Source organism: Liolophura sinensis, chromosome 11 (assembly GCF_032854445.1).
Source record: "Liolophura sinensis isolate JHLJ2023 chromosome 11, CUHK_Ljap_v2, whole genome shotgun sequence".
In the NCBI taxonomy this organism is placed as follows: domain Eukaryota; kingdom Metazoa; phylum Mollusca; class Polyplacophora; order Chitonida; family Chitonidae; genus Liolophura; species Liolophura sinensis.
Window position 1 is genome coordinate 4,082,656 of NC_088305.1, and position 16,531 is coordinate 4,099,186.

At 40.3% G+C, this 16,531-nt stretch overlaps 1 protein-coding gene across 1 annotated transcript in view; it reads left to right on the forward strand.

Moving 5' to 3' along the window:
• The window catches only part of LOC135477768 (calcitonin gene-related peptide type 1 receptor-like), a 93,474-nt gene extending 77,930 nt beyond the window's left edge, over positions 1 to 15,544 (forward strand). Inside the window, 12 exon segments of the mRNA XM_064757971.1 lie at positions 821 to 912; positions 1,813 to 1,904; positions 4,925 to 5,065; positions 6,316 to 6,329; positions 9,595 to 9,741; positions 10,156 to 10,216; positions 10,935 to 11,001; positions 11,750 to 11,832; positions 13,880 to 13,962; positions 13,965 to 14,014; positions 14,729 to 14,770; positions 15,254 to 15,544. Of these exon segments, the coding sequence (XP_064614041.1) occupies positions 821 to 912; positions 1,813 to 1,904; positions 4,925 to 5,065; positions 6,316 to 6,329; positions 9,595 to 9,741; positions 10,156 to 10,216; positions 10,935 to 11,001; positions 11,750 to 11,832; positions 13,880 to 13,962; positions 13,965 to 14,014; positions 14,729 to 14,770; positions 15,254 to 15,544 (1,163 nt within the window).
• Positions 15,545 to 16,531: the final 987 nt, after the last annotated feature.

The following is a 16,531-nucleotide window of genomic DNA, read 5'->3' on the forward strand; positions in this document are numbered from 1 at the left end:
TCGACTGTCAGGTCACTACTGAGGATTAGTGTGTAGGACTGTCAGGTAACTACTGAGGATTAGTGTGTACGACTGTCAGGTCACTACTGAGGATTAGTGTGTAGGACTGTTAAACCACTACTGAGGATTGGTGTGTAGGACTGTCAGGTCAGTACTGAGGATTGGTGTGAACAACTGTCAGATCACTACTTAGGATTAGTGTGTACGACTGTCAGGTCAATACTGAGGATTAGTGTGTACGACTGTCAAGTCAGTACTGAGGATTAGTGTTTACGACTGTCAGGTAACTACTGAGGATTAGTGTGTACGACTGTCAGGTAACTACTGAGGATTAGTGTGTACGACTATCAGGTCACTACTTACGATTAGTGTGTACGAATGTATTGTCACTACTTAGGATTAGTGTGTACAACTGTCAGGTCACTACTTACGATTAGTGTGTACGAATGTATTGTCACTACTGAGGATTGGTGTGTAGGACTGTCAGGTCACTACTTAGGATTAGTGTGTACGACTGTCAGGTCAGTACTGGGGATTAGTGTGTACGAAAGACATGTCACTACTGAGGATAGTGTGTACGAATGACATGTCACTACTGAGGATTAGTGTGTACGACTGTCAGGTCACTTCTGAGGATTAGTGTATATGAATGCCTGTTATCTACTGGAGATTTGTTTTTATAATTGTATGCTTAGTACAAAGTGTTACCGTTATCTCGTGCACTGGAGATAAGAAAAGATTCCTGCTTTCCGATATTTGATTAGATCTTGAACAAACTTGTCAGCCCACACCTAAGTATAATTTCTCCGTTTGCTTACAGGTTCAGCAGTCAAGAAATGTAACTTGAATGGTACCTGGGTGCGGAAGGATATGATGGAATGGACGGACTACACTCCCTGTTTGGACAAAGATGTGCGTTAACAGTTTCCACTGCCGGACTAAACGTTTTAACATTTTTTTCTTGGTGTTTTTTTTTTTTATAAAGGAGAAAGCACAGCAATTGAGTAATTTTACTCCAGTGACATCTTCTAAATTGCAATTATCGTCATTGCATTTTAAATCTAATTCTTCATAAGACTTGGTGTCGGGGGAGTGTGTTAGTGTTTCTAGTTAGCAACGGGTTCATTTACATGAAAAGTTATAATAAAACGCCAACTGAGGTAAACTGGCGAAAGATTGGACTTTCACTTGTTGCGTGGTAACATTTACCAACTACAACACTGTCATCGCGCCTCTGGTTTTACTCTCTGTGCTGTTAGCCTTTTGTGTTGTTTACCAGACATTGAAAAGAAATCATGTTGGGTTTTATGATAAAATTATAATCCAAATATACGCAATAAAATAATAAAATTTGAACCTCTGATTCTTCACCGTTAGAGCTATAACAGTTTGAGTATCTAGCTCCAATTGCTTTGTCTTACAAAGAAGATTGGGGCCTTCGTGTCTGAGTGGTTTGCATGCCAGCTTGACGTATTGACTCAGTACAGTCTTACCATTGCAGTCTATGTGAGTTCAAGTCCAGCTGATGTTGGCTTCCTCTCTAGCCGTACGTTGGAAGGTCTACCAGCAGCATACGGATGGTTGTAGGTTGTTAATTTCCTTCCACCATAATGCTGACCGCCGTCGTATTCGTGAAATATTCTTGAGTACGGCGTAAGACCCTATCAAATGAATAAATAAATACAAAAAATATTCACGTTTTCAACTTACGTTTTATGTAAGAGAGCTTTGTCATTGAAATGCATTGCGCTGAGGCAAAGGCAAGTGTTGTTAAGTCACGGTTATTCACAACTTCCTTATTTTTTCTTGCAGGGTTTGATCATGACCGTGTACATTAGCCTGGCCTGTAACGTTATCAGTATTATTCTCCTCATCCCCGGTACTGTCATCTTCGTTGGTTTCAGGTAGGTCTTCTCTTTACATTGTACATGTATTTACGTTATTGTGTGTTAAATATGACAAGAACGTGACACTTTGAGTAATTCCAGAGCAGTGGCGTCTAAAAAAAGATTGATATTGTTGTCAGCTTCCTCTTAATACCCCGTGGGCCGTAAGTGGGAAGGTCTGCCAGCAACGTGCGGATGGTCGTGGACTTCCCACGGGCTCTGCCCGGTTGCCTCCTACCATAAGGTTGGCCGCCGTCGTATAAGTGAAATATTCTTGGGTACGGCGTAAAACACCAATTAAATAATTAAATAAATAAACTTAATACCCCGTGGAACAGGGACTACGACTAGCTATGACCTCTTTTGATATTTTGATAGTGTCCATTCGCGGCCGATTTATCTCGATTTGAAATACCCATGTTTATACGCGTTAGCCACGTGATTAAATGAAATCAAAGGCACTTTGTGACAAAAATGTACGTACGATGCATGAAGATCACTTTGTTATGCTCGTACGACAAAGCCCGACCGATTAGGATTTTGCATGTACAAAGACCATACCCGATCACAGACGATATCTGAAGACTCTTCAAGATTCGCAAAGATCCCCTGCGACTACGATTAATTCCAGGTTTATTTGCAAGTTCTTGCTATCTTAGCAAAGGATGCAAAGGAGACCTGGGCTGATGCGTTATTCTGCATCGGTCAGGATGCTGTAGACGTTTGACTTTCTACTTTTGACACCCAAACTGAGATATAACTTACAAGAGACCGTATTTCACCGGTTAAGCGTGACCATTTGGCAGCTATCACAGTGTCGTCGCTGCTCTGGTTTCGCTCTCTATGCTGCAAGTCATTTATAATGTATTTATTTATATGTTGACACCGTAGGTGATACGAGGCACGTGATTCAGTCATTAACTGTGATGATAAACGTAATCTGTAAACCGTTATCTTTGGGGATGAGCTCAATTACGGGAAACTCTCCTTCAAGATAAAAAAATGTCACAAAGCATGATCCTAGGATAAAGATTTCTTTCCGTGTAGAGGAATAACTGTATTAGGCACGCGATCTGTGGTTTACGCGCCAAGATACCTTAAGCGCCACAAATATAAATGAATGAATGACTATAGATCAACCCCACATTCCCCAAATATATATAACTACATAGTAATTATATGTAGTCTTTTATGTTGAAGCTTACAAAATATGTATGTCTTACAAAGACAACTGCACAAAACGTAATCATCTTGGACTTAAATTAGAGCAAACTTTATCCCAGTGTCTGAGCCTTGAAAACAAAAACGATTGTTGGTTATGTTGGTTGTAACTACGAAAATTAAGGATACATTTTTGTATACAAGATGGTAACAATCAAGTTAACTTTTGATTTGTTTACAGCAATATAATATGCTCCTGTGATCGTTAACGTCTTTCTTTGTCCAAACGTTGCCTGCAATTTGTTTACAGGTATATGATATGCTCGTGGGAACGTTCATGTCCTCCTTTGTCCAAACGTTGCCTGCGATTTGTTTACAGGAATATAATATGCTCGTGCGAACGTTCATGTCCTCCTTTGCCCAAACGTAGCCTACGATTTGTTTACAGGAATACGATATGCTCGTGGGAACGTTCATGTCCTCCTTTGTCCAAACGTTGCCTGCGATTTGTTTACAGGAATACGATATGCTCGTTGGAACGTTCATGTCCTCCTTTGCCCAAACGTAGCCTACGATTTGTTTACAGGAATACGATATGCTCGTGGGAACGTTCATGTCCTCCTTTGTCCAAAAGTAGCCTACGATTTGTTTACAGGAATACGATATGGTCGTGCGAACGTTCATGACCTCCTTTGTCCAAACGTTTCCTGCGATTTGTTTACAGGAATACGATATGCTCGTTGGAACGTTCATGCCCTCCTTTGTCCAAACGTAGCCTACGATTTGTTTACAGGAATACGATATGCTCGTTGGAACGTCCATGTCCTCTTTGCCCAAACGTCGCCTGCGATTTGTTTAAAGGAAAAAGATATGCTCGTGGGAACGTTCATGCCCTCCTTTGTCCAATCGTTGCCTGCGATTTGTTTAAAGGAAAAAGATATGCTCGTAGGACGTTCATGCCCTCCTTTGTGCAGACGTAGCGGTGCTTATACCGTTTGAGTGACCGATTGTAACGGGATTAAGAACGACGATACGTGTGATGTGTATTTTGTTTGTCCCCATAAATAGTTGCAAGGGAAATATTCTTGAGTATGACGTAAAACGCGAATCAAATAAATAAATATATATAGTTGCACGTGTGTGTCAGATTAGGAGACAGAATAGAAAGACAGTTGACGTTGGTTTAATACATTCCTTACCTTGTTGGGCCGTTCGTTGTCATTAGTCTGATGATATCTTGAATTACTGCTGGAGGTATTAGTGGTCCGATAATCCGCCTCCTGAGAGGATACACAGGGTTTAATTCAGGGTCGAATTTGGATTAACACTAGACTTTTGTGGGTAATCCTGTTAATCGCTCATCTGTCTTTTTGCATTGAGACACGGTCCCGTGCAGCCCGGTTTAAATATCATGTGACTGGGTGGGATGTTATGAACTGTGTAATTTTACCCTGTTCATGCATGGCGACATGTAGTCTAGCTCCTCCTGGTTTCCCTGCGGCTTTAAGTCAGCGGATTACTCTGGTACCTTAGGAAGGGCGGGTTTATGTAGTGTCCGGGTTTCCCACACTCACAAACCTTAAAGCCGTTAAGCAAGTGAAATATTTAATATTGAGTCTTCTGGTGCATTGAAATATGTATTCAATTTGGTAATGAAACCAGGAATCTAATCTCTATAGAGACGAACTCCTTGGGTTTTTTTATTGTCGTAAATTTTCGACCCTAATACAGTGTTCAAGCTTTGCCGCATTGTAACATGAATTGAAGATAACGTTTGACCTCGTTTTGCACTATTGCTGTGAATCTCAGGATTGATTTACTTAGTCAATAGATTTACGTTTAAAACGGAAAGCTGTCTATCTGTGCTTTTCCAACAGGACTCTGAGACGGCAACACAGGATAAAGGTTCACATTAACTTCTTCCTGTCCTTCATTGTGAGCGGATTAAGCGTAATCCTGTGGGACATACTTGTCACGTATGACAAGCTCACCAACCCTAACATGGCGGACACAAGGATGTACCAGAACAATGTAAGTTATGGGAGCAAACGTTTTACAGCGCACGTAGAGTGAGCGTAAAAAACTCGTAGACGTCAACCACATAAATTTATGCGTCTAAACAGACATTTGTATACAAGCCGTCAACAACAATGGATGTTCCCGGTCAATAATCACAAAGAAAATGCCTAAAACGATATTTAACACAAACTACCGAAGAACTAAGGAAGTATATAAATTCAGAAATAAGGACAGCATCCTGCAAAGAGAAGTAGTCAATGATGTTGAAAAGGCTCGAGGTATGTTCTTGGCAACTGAGTGAAATCAGTATTCAAATCCTGTACCAGGCTAGGATACAAGTAGTCCATAATCAAAACGTGTGACATAATGCCTACGTCTTTCATATTAAGCGCTTTATACCTGCAATATGTTATTACTTGACAGACAGTCCTATATGCTTTAACTGACTTTTGTATTTTGTTCACAGATAGTAAGTATACTCTTATGATCAAAAGCAATTACCAGAAACAGTATGAAATATACTGAATTTTTTCTGAAGTGATTCAAAAGCTTACAAAAATGCCTTCTGTGGTTAGGTCTGATAAGCATGTGCTATGTGCAAGAATGTACAAGTATCATAACAACTGTTTACCGAGCAATCGTAGCACGCAGCTGGCGTAACGTCAGCCAAGAATTACACGTCACCTTGATAAATGCGTTTAAAGCAGTGCTGAGGCAGTTTGCAAAATTAACCTCAATGAGTGTCTTTACAGCTTGTGTGCCACTACCAAGGTAGTCAGTTGTAGGTATCATGTCCCCTTGGTAGTTGCGTACATAATAATTGCGTAATATTGAATCTAGTATAAGTCCATTTCGTCAGTAGAATAAAAATATACGACCGTTGTGAATTAAGTATTGCGCACGATATAGGGTTATTTTACTATTGCACTCATAAAACTAATAGTAAATTATTTTCATAAAACAATTTTACTGTTGCGATTGTTTCAAGTCCTTGTGCATGTAGAACGTAATCACCAACTATGAACTGAGTGTTCAGAACCTCTGGCACTCTCTGTTTCATAACTGAGTCTGATTCCGCCTAACAAGTGGCTAGGGGCTGTATATTCGTTGAGATACACATTTTGATTATGGGCAACTTATAAACTAGCAAGTCACGCACTATGGCTGCTGTTTTCATTCAGTCGTCAAGGACATTCGTTGCGTAGTTCAAACATCATTGAAAACTATCGACAGCTTTTCCTTGTAGGAGTCAGTTTACTGATGGTCGAATTCTACTGAGTCCGAGAAATGGAATAAAATCTGCATTAAAAATACATCAGCCTCCAGAGACGACCGCGCTGTCTTCACTTCACTTCACATGCTGCCACGTGTCTTTATATTGTCGACAAATTCTGCTTTGATGCATTAAGACGAAAGCACTTAAGGTAGCAGGGATTCGTTGATTACATCAATGATTGCCTTACATTAGATATACACTGTGGAATGTATTTCTTTCAGTTGTCCTCCGGAAAATGTAGATTATCTGATGAGAGCAAGTTTGTTTTGACAAAAATGAATATATCAGCAATATTTGGAAATCTTTATTATTTATTTATTTGATTGGGGAAATCTTGATATAGAGAAAGTAAGATGAAAGCTTAAATAAGAATAGTTTCAAGGAAAACGTGGTATAGCTTAAATTAAGTCATGTTTAAAGTTCAAAAAACGTCATGTTTGTTCCCAACGCGGAAGTTGAAGGAAAAATTTCAAATAGATATTACAGTTATTCACTGAACACGAAATTGTTTTGTCTTCTTGTAAAATGATGTGCTTATGTCATATCGTATATATTGACATACTTCTTTTTGGCATTCTTTTTCTTCATTGGTCGGATTATTATTTTTTATTACATTGAGTACGTCTATCTTTTCTAAGTACCGCTGACTTGCTGATGTTATTGTTCCCTTGTCAAATACAGCGCTACGTCTAATGTGCCGCTGCAAGTCCTCATCGTCGAACAGCAGGGTTCAGTTAGAATAATACATTAGGAACTCAGCTGGAATCTGCTTGTAAATCGTTCCAAGAACGTCTGTCAGCGAATGATTTCTAGACAAAATGAGGCATATCACGGACACAATACCGTAGGAGGAAACATGCTAAAATCCATTATATTCCCGAGAGACAACAATAGCGTTTTACATCTTCTTTACTGGAAATGTCTGGCTTCAATGAAAAATTGATTATTTTTCCAGATTGTGCACGACGAAAATCATCGGGAAATGCAATATTGCGCCAGCTTGAATGTAAATAAGCTTGAAATTTTTATGATTTATGACCTGATTTTGTATTAACTGAGGAATACAAATGTGTAGACTACTACATTTATATCAAAAGCCCTAAGATTTCTGCGTTGTTAGATGTGAGTATATTTTTTATAGCCCTTTGTAACCTTTGTGGCCATTTTTCATCGACTCACCATTAAAGTTTTCTGATGTAATTGGAAGGTCTGCCAGCAACCTGCAAACACATGTAATCTGTTAATTTACATTGGGACACACTGTTGGCAAGCATGAAACTAAATGTGCTAGAAAATGTCTGCCATATATTTTGGAAAATCTTTAATTCTAGCTCGGTTTATAGGCTGTATTTCACCGGTTAAGTGTGACCATCTACCGATTATCACACTGTGGTCGCTGCTCTACGTCTTTTATGCTATATAATTAAGGTATAATTTTGCGGCAATACTTAACAACTTATATCTGTGGTCAGTTTAATTCTTTTAGTCATATGAGGACAAGAAGTCATTAAGGTGTGTGCACATATATATCGTCTTCTCGTGGCATGGCGAGTCATGGCGCCCTTTGTGCTGCTGCCAAGGAACCAGTTATGACCCCCCACCCTGTCACATTATACACACACCCGGCACAGCAGTCATGTTTCCTTGTCCTAACTTCTCAGTGCTTAAGACCGGCAACGAATTCCATTTTTAAAGTCTGTGGTGTGGCCCGACCCGGATTTGATCCCTAATCTCCCGACCACGAGGCGGACGCTCAAATAATTGGACCATTTGGTCGGGCATTTTAATGGCGTGGAAATATACATCTGACACATAATATACGATATACCTTCGTAATTGATGATCGAAATGATGTGTTAACCACCAAAGAAACACAGCAAACTACTAGCTTTCATCCTTCTTGATACAAGCTCCATTTTCCCTTCAGTGGATTATTTTAATTATAAGCTCTCAAAGAGAATCGTCCTAGCTTTTATACATGGAGACATACTTCCTGTATTCATCAATTAGAAAGATCTTTGTCATGTGTTAGTGGTAATATGTGGCCAAAATACCTAGAGCCAACCTATATGTCCCCTCCCACTGATATTACCTCACCTGGGTTCCAATTACCCACTGTGCCACCTTTCACACAGCGAGGAATCAACTAAGACAGAGTAATTATCCGGTCTCGTGTGGTCTAGCTGGAGGGTAGAACGGTCAAGTCGTCGAGATAGACTGCGTGTATCCAGGTAACCGTCTCATTAACACGCTAATGGTCCCTGGCTATCAACGTTTTTTTCTTTTTTTCATGATATCAATCAATAAGATGTCGGCAAACGCCAAGCAATCCAGTAAATAAATAAATAAGCAATGGGATTTTAAAACACTCCATTAAACAACAAAGCCCATGAAGAGAAACAAAACCATTACAGCGAGATTTGCACTTTGCTGTTATCAGATTTGTCGCTATTACACATGGTATTTAGTCGTATGTTGTTAATCGTTAGCTCTGATCACACCACTCTTATTCCGAAGCTGTATTGAGACGAAGAAATCTGGTGTTGCACCAGTAAGCTGTCATAGTTAATAGCGAAGTTTCGAGTTAGAACTCTGTTGTCGCAATGGTTAAATACCCGCTTCGGTGGCCTAATGGTTAGAGCGTCCGCTTCGAAGTCGAGAGATACGAGATAAAAATGGTGTCGGGTTATACAAAAGACAAGGTGCTCTTGCTGCATCGCTTGGCGCTCAGCACTGAGAGGTTAGAGCAAAGAAATAGGACTGTTTGGGTCGGTGTCAGTATAATGTGACTGCACGGGGTGTCATGTCTGGTGTCTTCGGCATAATACTTTATTGGCGGCAGCGCTTTGGCGGCCTGGTCACGCCCTACCACAAGAAGAAATTGTGTACACGCACCCAATCACTCCTCGTCGTCATACAGTAAACACACATAAATAAATACTAAAGATTTACCATAACATGAGCGCCTGAAAGCAAGTTTCACAAAGAGGTATTTAGAATTAACGAACGATGAATTCAGTTGAAGAACGGAACATTTATATACTTGAGAAGTTTCTAAAGGAAAAAGGTATCATTAGTGCCTCTGAAACACGGTGAATGGTAAATTAGTGTCAACAAAAGATGTCTAAAGTCACATCATATAGACGGTCTGTTTTTACCTTAAACGGGAAATACTTCGAACTCGACCCTCCGCTACTGTGTCATTGACGTGAACAAAATATGTATACCTCTGATATTTTCTATTTCAGATAGGATGCAAAGTGTTGTCTTATCTAAAGATTTATTCCAAAAGTACAAACTACATGTGGATGTTTTGCGAAGGGTATTACCTACATCGGCTAATATCAAATGCCTTCAAGCCTCCCTCGTCCCTCTTACCGCTGTATATCGTGGCGTGGGGTAAGTCCCCGTCGAGCTGTTTGCCCACTCTCTAAAATGGCCGTGAAATTCATGTCACACCTTACAGCGAGACTCGTTATCAAATCAACGTGTCAGAATATGATTTGTCCACCAAAAATGCAAGTACTCTTCAAATTTTAGATTTTTGAGCCACAGCATTGTGTTAAGTTCTCAATGGATTGACCACAATTAAAACAACCTGAATCCCTGAAACACATCTTATTGCCTTGGCGAAAATCATTCCATGGAATGGAGTCGCCCTGCAAAGTAATTTATGTACGTGTGGTGCACCTATTATTTTAAAGAATATCCACGTTGAGAATTAGGATTACATGAGTCGTGCTCACACTGTGCTCAAACGAAAAGTAGTGTCCTGCTTATAACTAGTGTTTCTTCAAACTGATTGCCGAACAGGTGTGCCACTGGTGTCCTCGACGATCTACAGCGTCCTGAGAGTGTTATATGCAAATAAAAGGTAAGACTCACATCAGTGCCAACAATTACCGGCAGCATACGTGTAGTAATTGTACACCAATGGTTCCCTAATTTCTGATGGACGTGATTCAGCTTAATCCTGGGCTAGGCACTGGTCGTACATCTTGTTGAATGAAATTGTCACCAGTGCATCACAACGACTGAGGAGCCTCTCACCATTGCAGTCGGGGTGAGTTCCTGTCCATCTAATGCTGGCTTTTCGTGGGAAAGCAGCCTGCAGATGGTCGTGGAACACCTAATGCAAGGATAAACCTAGCTGATTCTGTATTCTGATCCTGACGAGAAAGTATCAGCTTTTATGTCCTTTATAGAGAATATCAGTCATCCCATGACATAGCGAAAATCTTGTTATAAATCATGTAGATATATTTGAGAGAGTAATTGCTTTATCTCTTGTCCATAGTAATCAAAATTACCTGTCCTCGTCTTGTGATCAGCCATTTGTTGTGGTCAACGGTTATAGTAGCTAGAAGCATAATATTTCCCGAAAAGTTCCAAGCCTCTTCAAACCATGTATTAACGTCATCATGGAGGTATGAAGCACTTCAATTGCTCTGAGCAGATCACGTGTCCATCTTGTGACAGTGAAGCGTGTGAAAATAACTATCACTACTTGACGCATCCAACCATGAAATTTATCGTCCAACATCCTAACCAGCCATAAAATGGACTAATGACTGTCTTGGTTCGTCTTTCAGCTGCTGGGCGATCAGTTTTGGAGAGTATGAATGGATTATCTATACACCCAACCTCGTGTGTCTAGCGGTATGTATATGCGACTTTCGTATTCAGTATTCAGTGTTTGTCGCAACGCTTTGTTAGACTACGGGCTGTTTGATGTAAATTAATTTTGACAATGCCTTTGAGTCGATTTAATACGGTGTAAGAGGTGGTAGTCATGCCTACAATTGCATCTGTAATTCATTATAACAGCAAAATTAAAACTGTTGTAGACATCACACTCGCGGAACAGACCACCATCGCGTAAATGAAGCATTCTTGAGAGCCTGATTAGGGCTGACACTGGCAAGTGATAGATGAAGATGGAAGACTATGTCATGTGACTAGATTTAAAAGTAAAGAAAACACTGAAATAAAGTATATATCACATGAAAAACCACTGAACACTGTTCAAGAAAATAATTCGATTTTTTTTAGTTTTGCAACCGAGTAACATCAGTTTATAACATCAGATTTTACGTTGGCCTGCAGTGAACTAGAAGCTATCAGTGACGTCACATCCATATTTTGTGGTTGAAATACTTCATTTCAGGGCCCATTCGGTGAATGCATTTATAGATATATATGGATATGCATTGTGAATGATGGCAAAAACCATGTCACCGTAGAATGCAATGATTCAAATGCATTTTAAATGTATATATTTAGGAAGGCACTAAATTACTACTCCAAGTCAAGTAATGAGAGATAAAAAGTTAAATGACTAGATTTTGTAGCATGGAATCTTTGCATTACAGTGATATTTAGATGAGATATGCCTATCTAATTTCAGACAAATTTCTTCTTCCTGTGTATGATTTTACGAATCCTGACAACTCAAATTCACGTGCATCCTAATGAACCGAGCAGTTTCCGGTAAGTTTTCCTATCCATGGAAACAAACGCCCTGTTGCCCGAGAGACTACAGAACATTCAGCATTTAGCAATATTATAAAAGAGTTGCAACATAGAGTAAAAAAATGCGCCGGCAGTGCGATAATTGATAAATGATCAACCGTAACCGACGAAATACGGTGTCTTATCAATTTACCTCAGGATTTTATTATAATTTTTCATGTAAATGCTTAAATTGTAGCAAAACACACGCCCCCTAGCACCATGGCTTAAGCAGAGTTAGGTAAAAAATTTAATTCAGTTAGAATAAAGCCCTAAGTGAGGTAAACTGACAATTAACGTTTCACGAATAACATTTGGACCCATGGCGCTGTTTCGGTTCGTTGACGATCGTTGACGATCTCTATCAATAAACCTGGCGTGCACATGTCTACACGTTAGGTGGGAATAAGTCTGTCAGTTAAAATCATTATTTAACAATAAAATAAGGTAATAAAGCGGTCACCTGAAAATGTACCGGGACTCTCTTCGACTCTTTTTACTTCGACAACCTTAACATAAATGAAAAAATGAAAAATATGTGCGTGTAGCGTGAGCAACAAACCACCTCAAAAAATTTAAAAAATAATCCCTCTAGCCTGTTTTTTTTAATGGAAATACTTATTTGTGTACTCTAATATGATAGCCCATGGCCTAATTTGCCTTGGTCGGGGGGCAGGGGGAAAGAATTAGGTCGGTGATCGTTGTAAATAATTTACCCTGCAATGTACTAGAGCGCCTCTAGGGTATTAAGAACAGCTTGATCTAACAGCCACGTCTTCTCTCGAGCTACCAAGCATCATTGACGATAATCCAGTGTTGTCCTATTTTGCTGGTACTGTTGAAGTTATTAGAGGTAACTATGGGTTAAGCTAAGTAGTTAGGCTGCTATATATTGCCGGGGTAATTATGGTGCTTGGTGGTATGTGTGGAAAATAATATCAAGAGGCTTGCTCTTGTGGCTTCCGGACACAGCAATCATCTTTGAGAATAGAATACAATAGATTATAGCATGAGGATGAACCAGCAGGGCAGCAACGACAGTGTCATACTTGGTAAACGGTTTACGGTGGATAAGGCCTATTGTCAATTCACCTAATTTAGGGCTTTATCCTAATTTCATGTAGATGCTGACAGAAACTGTTCGTAGTATGCTGTAATATTATTTGTCATTTACTAGCGCAGCGTAATGAGCCAGGAGCCTGTCGCCAGTGCGCTCGCTGTGAGTTCAAGTCCAGCTCATGCTGGTTTCCTCTGCGGCCGTATGTGGGAAGGACTGTCAGCATTATGCGGATGGTCGTGGGTTTACCCCGGGCTCTGCGCGGTTTCCTCCCACCATAATGCTGACCGCCGTCGTATAAAAGAAATATTTTTGAGTACGGCGTAAAACACCAATAAAATAAATCAATATATAAATATTTGTCATTTATTAAACATAACTGGTCAAGAAATACTCAACATGCCGTGTTCACACATTTAATAATTACCTGAGAACAATGCAGTGGGACCAGACCTCGGGAATGCTCAGTCACCAGGGGCCGATTCCACAAGGCTATTTCTGACTTAATAGCCTAAATGAGAATTCGATCATAAAGCTTATTTTTCGGCTTTAGAAATTAAAATTTTGCTCACCTCATCAGTATTAGATAAACACAAACGTGTCCAACTTTCTACGCCCAGAATCAAAAACTACACATTCTAAAGAGGTTCTAAATTTTGACTTAAGTCAAAAAAGGCTTTGTTGAATCGGCCCTTGGTTTATGATGGAATACAATTCTACAATTTAAAGCCTACATCATGGCAAGTAAAGCGAAAGTAGTCACGTCAGGGCAATAGCCGCAAATGGTCACAAATGGTAAGTTGTCACAACAGAAGACAAAGAATAGAATGCAGTTTCAGTACTTCTAATGTCAAGATCAACGCCTATGATATGGTGTTGTTAAAATGACATGTGAGGGAGAGTAATCAGATATGCAAAAATAGCATCTACACACCTTTACAAAATAATGGTATCTCTCTTTCATTTTAGGCGTGCCTTAAAAGCGACGTTTGTTCTTCTGCCGTTATTTGGTATTCAGCTGTTTGTCACAATATACAGATTTCCACCGGGGACCCAGGAGAGGCGAATTACGAACAGTTCACCATATTTGTGATGAATTCTCAGGTCACATATCTCTTATGAATTTTCAGACATTCCTTTTTCATTTTCACTTTCAAATATTGCTGGTATAGAAGGATGGTGGTATATTAACTTGACATCTTTGACTAATTGCTTGATGTCGCGTATTTCACATATGGCATGTTTTCATAGGATGAGTGTTTGTGTGTGTGGAGATTGAGGGGAGTGGGAGGGGGGTGGGGTGGGGAGGGGGGGTGGGGGTCGGTGGACCACAGGACATGCCAAATGCCCTGAAAATCTCGTAACTTAAAGCCACAGCCAACCCAATGTTGATTGGACCACGCGTCCTTGATGATTGAGCCGAGTCGTCACTCTCGTCTGTTTCTGGATTCACAATAAATTTATATTTAGCCATATTAAATAAATCAAGTAAAGATAGCCAGCAACAATCAGAGATTCATATAATAATATTTGGTCATGTGGGATAGTTTACGTCACTATATGAGATAGCTGTATTCACAGAAATAATCAGCAAATCGCCGAGTCAATACACATATAATAAAACGAACATTACTTCTTACAATGACAGTTGCTGGCTTTCTCTCCTGCCGTACATGGGAAGGTCTGCCAGCAGCCTGCGGGTGGTCGTGGGAGAAAAACGTCTGTACCCGGTTAAATAAATACAATAAGAGCTGAGTGGGTAAATCAAATTCTTACAGTCATTGTGTAAGGGAGTTAACTTTTGTTCTTTCTTTTCAGGGACTATTTGTTGCCCTTCTCTTCTGTTTCTTTAATGGAGAGGTAAGTAAAGTCGTCTACTAATTGATCAATATCATAGGTTTCAATATACTACAATTTTTATAAATAAAATAGTAAAACTGAACCACTGATTTTATAGTTATTAAGTTATTATAAACAACATATTTCTATGACCGTTTCTTTACTGACTTCCCCACCAATATGGTGTGCATATAGTTAGGTCACATCTTGGAAAGTTCGTCAGTCGTTTGCCATAGGTATGTGGTTTATGACGCGGTCCAATTGCGGTCCTACCATGAAACCGATCTCCATAGTATAAGTGGAATAATCTTCAGTATAGAAGATTATATAGAATAAATACATATTTACTGATTCTCCAACAATCAACAAAAACTCGTTCGTTTTCCTCCACCAGAACGGTGGCCGCCGTCGTATAAGTGAAATATTCTTTAGTACGGCGTAAAACACTAATCAAATAAAAAAATGAAACATAACTCATTTAGTCAGCCTGCCATTGTATTTCAGGTGCTTGGGCTGTTAAGACTGACATGCCCCTGCTGTCGTCGTGCCCCCTCACCCACGTTCACTACACGCAGGAGCCTCCTGGAGTCCTCTCCGTACGACAGTCCCAACCACGTGACCCAGAGCATTCGAATGACTCCCCGGAACACGGATCGTGATTACGCCAGTGTCCGGACGGTCCCGAACGCTGCAGATTCAACGGGCAGAGCGTCTGACGAGCCTAACGGAAAAGGACGATGTCCTCAGACAGATGGAAAGTTTGGAGAATTAGGAAATGGAAAATTGAAATGCTGAAGATAGTTGAAGCCCGTCCTAGTGTCTACTAGAAATGGTACAGAAAGCTAGTGCGATGCAGGCCGACTGTCGTTCCCAGGATGACTGTTGCGTAATGAGATCGCGCATAGTCCGTAATGAGATCGCGCACAGCCCGGAAGGAGGAGGGGAGGCAAAATAACGAGAAATGTTGACTGTTGAGAGTTATCAGTCGGAACTGGTTAACAAAACTAATGTTGTGCTGGTTGTCGGTTGCACTTAGGAGGATTCGAGCGAAATGAGAACGCTGAAACTCCGGAAGAAGGGGAAATAAAATAATGAAGGACTGCCTTTATATCAGTTGATAATGGCTCGTGAGACCAACAGCGTGCTTGTCATCAGTCGCTCCCGGGAATACCCTTTGTGAAAAGCAAAAAAACAGCGGGACGGTGAAATAGCGATGGTACCGCGTTTCGGTGATAAGGATGCAATCATGTCGTGTAAAATTCCAGAGTAGAGGTAGTTTACATCGTTACCATGGTGACTTTTGTGGAAATGAAACAAGGGAACTGCAGAAGCGCTGTGTTACATGACGTGATCATTTGGTAGCCATCACACTCTCCATGCTGTAGACTTCTATATCAAGACTAGGATAAGGGTAAAGGCAAGGATGCATGCAAGGTCCACTGTCACGTGATCATTTGTGTATCGAAACAAGGTGGGGTTTACCATTCGTACGTGGGGTCACGACATCGTCGGCTGACATAGTGTTGTAGCGTTTAAAGAAACACATTCAATTCATGACGCTTTGATGAGAGTACTCAGTGATACAAAATGTCGCTGAAAGAGCTCTAGTCAGTGTATACCTGTAACAGTCTGTAGCATGAGCCCTGCTAATAATTCCAACATGTGTGGGTGTGACCGATCGAACCGTGAGAACGTTGTTTGGTATTAAGTATATGTTCTCAGGTAAAGTGTGATGATTGTCTATTGGTCACCTGCTCGATTATGTGACATACGTGGCACGTT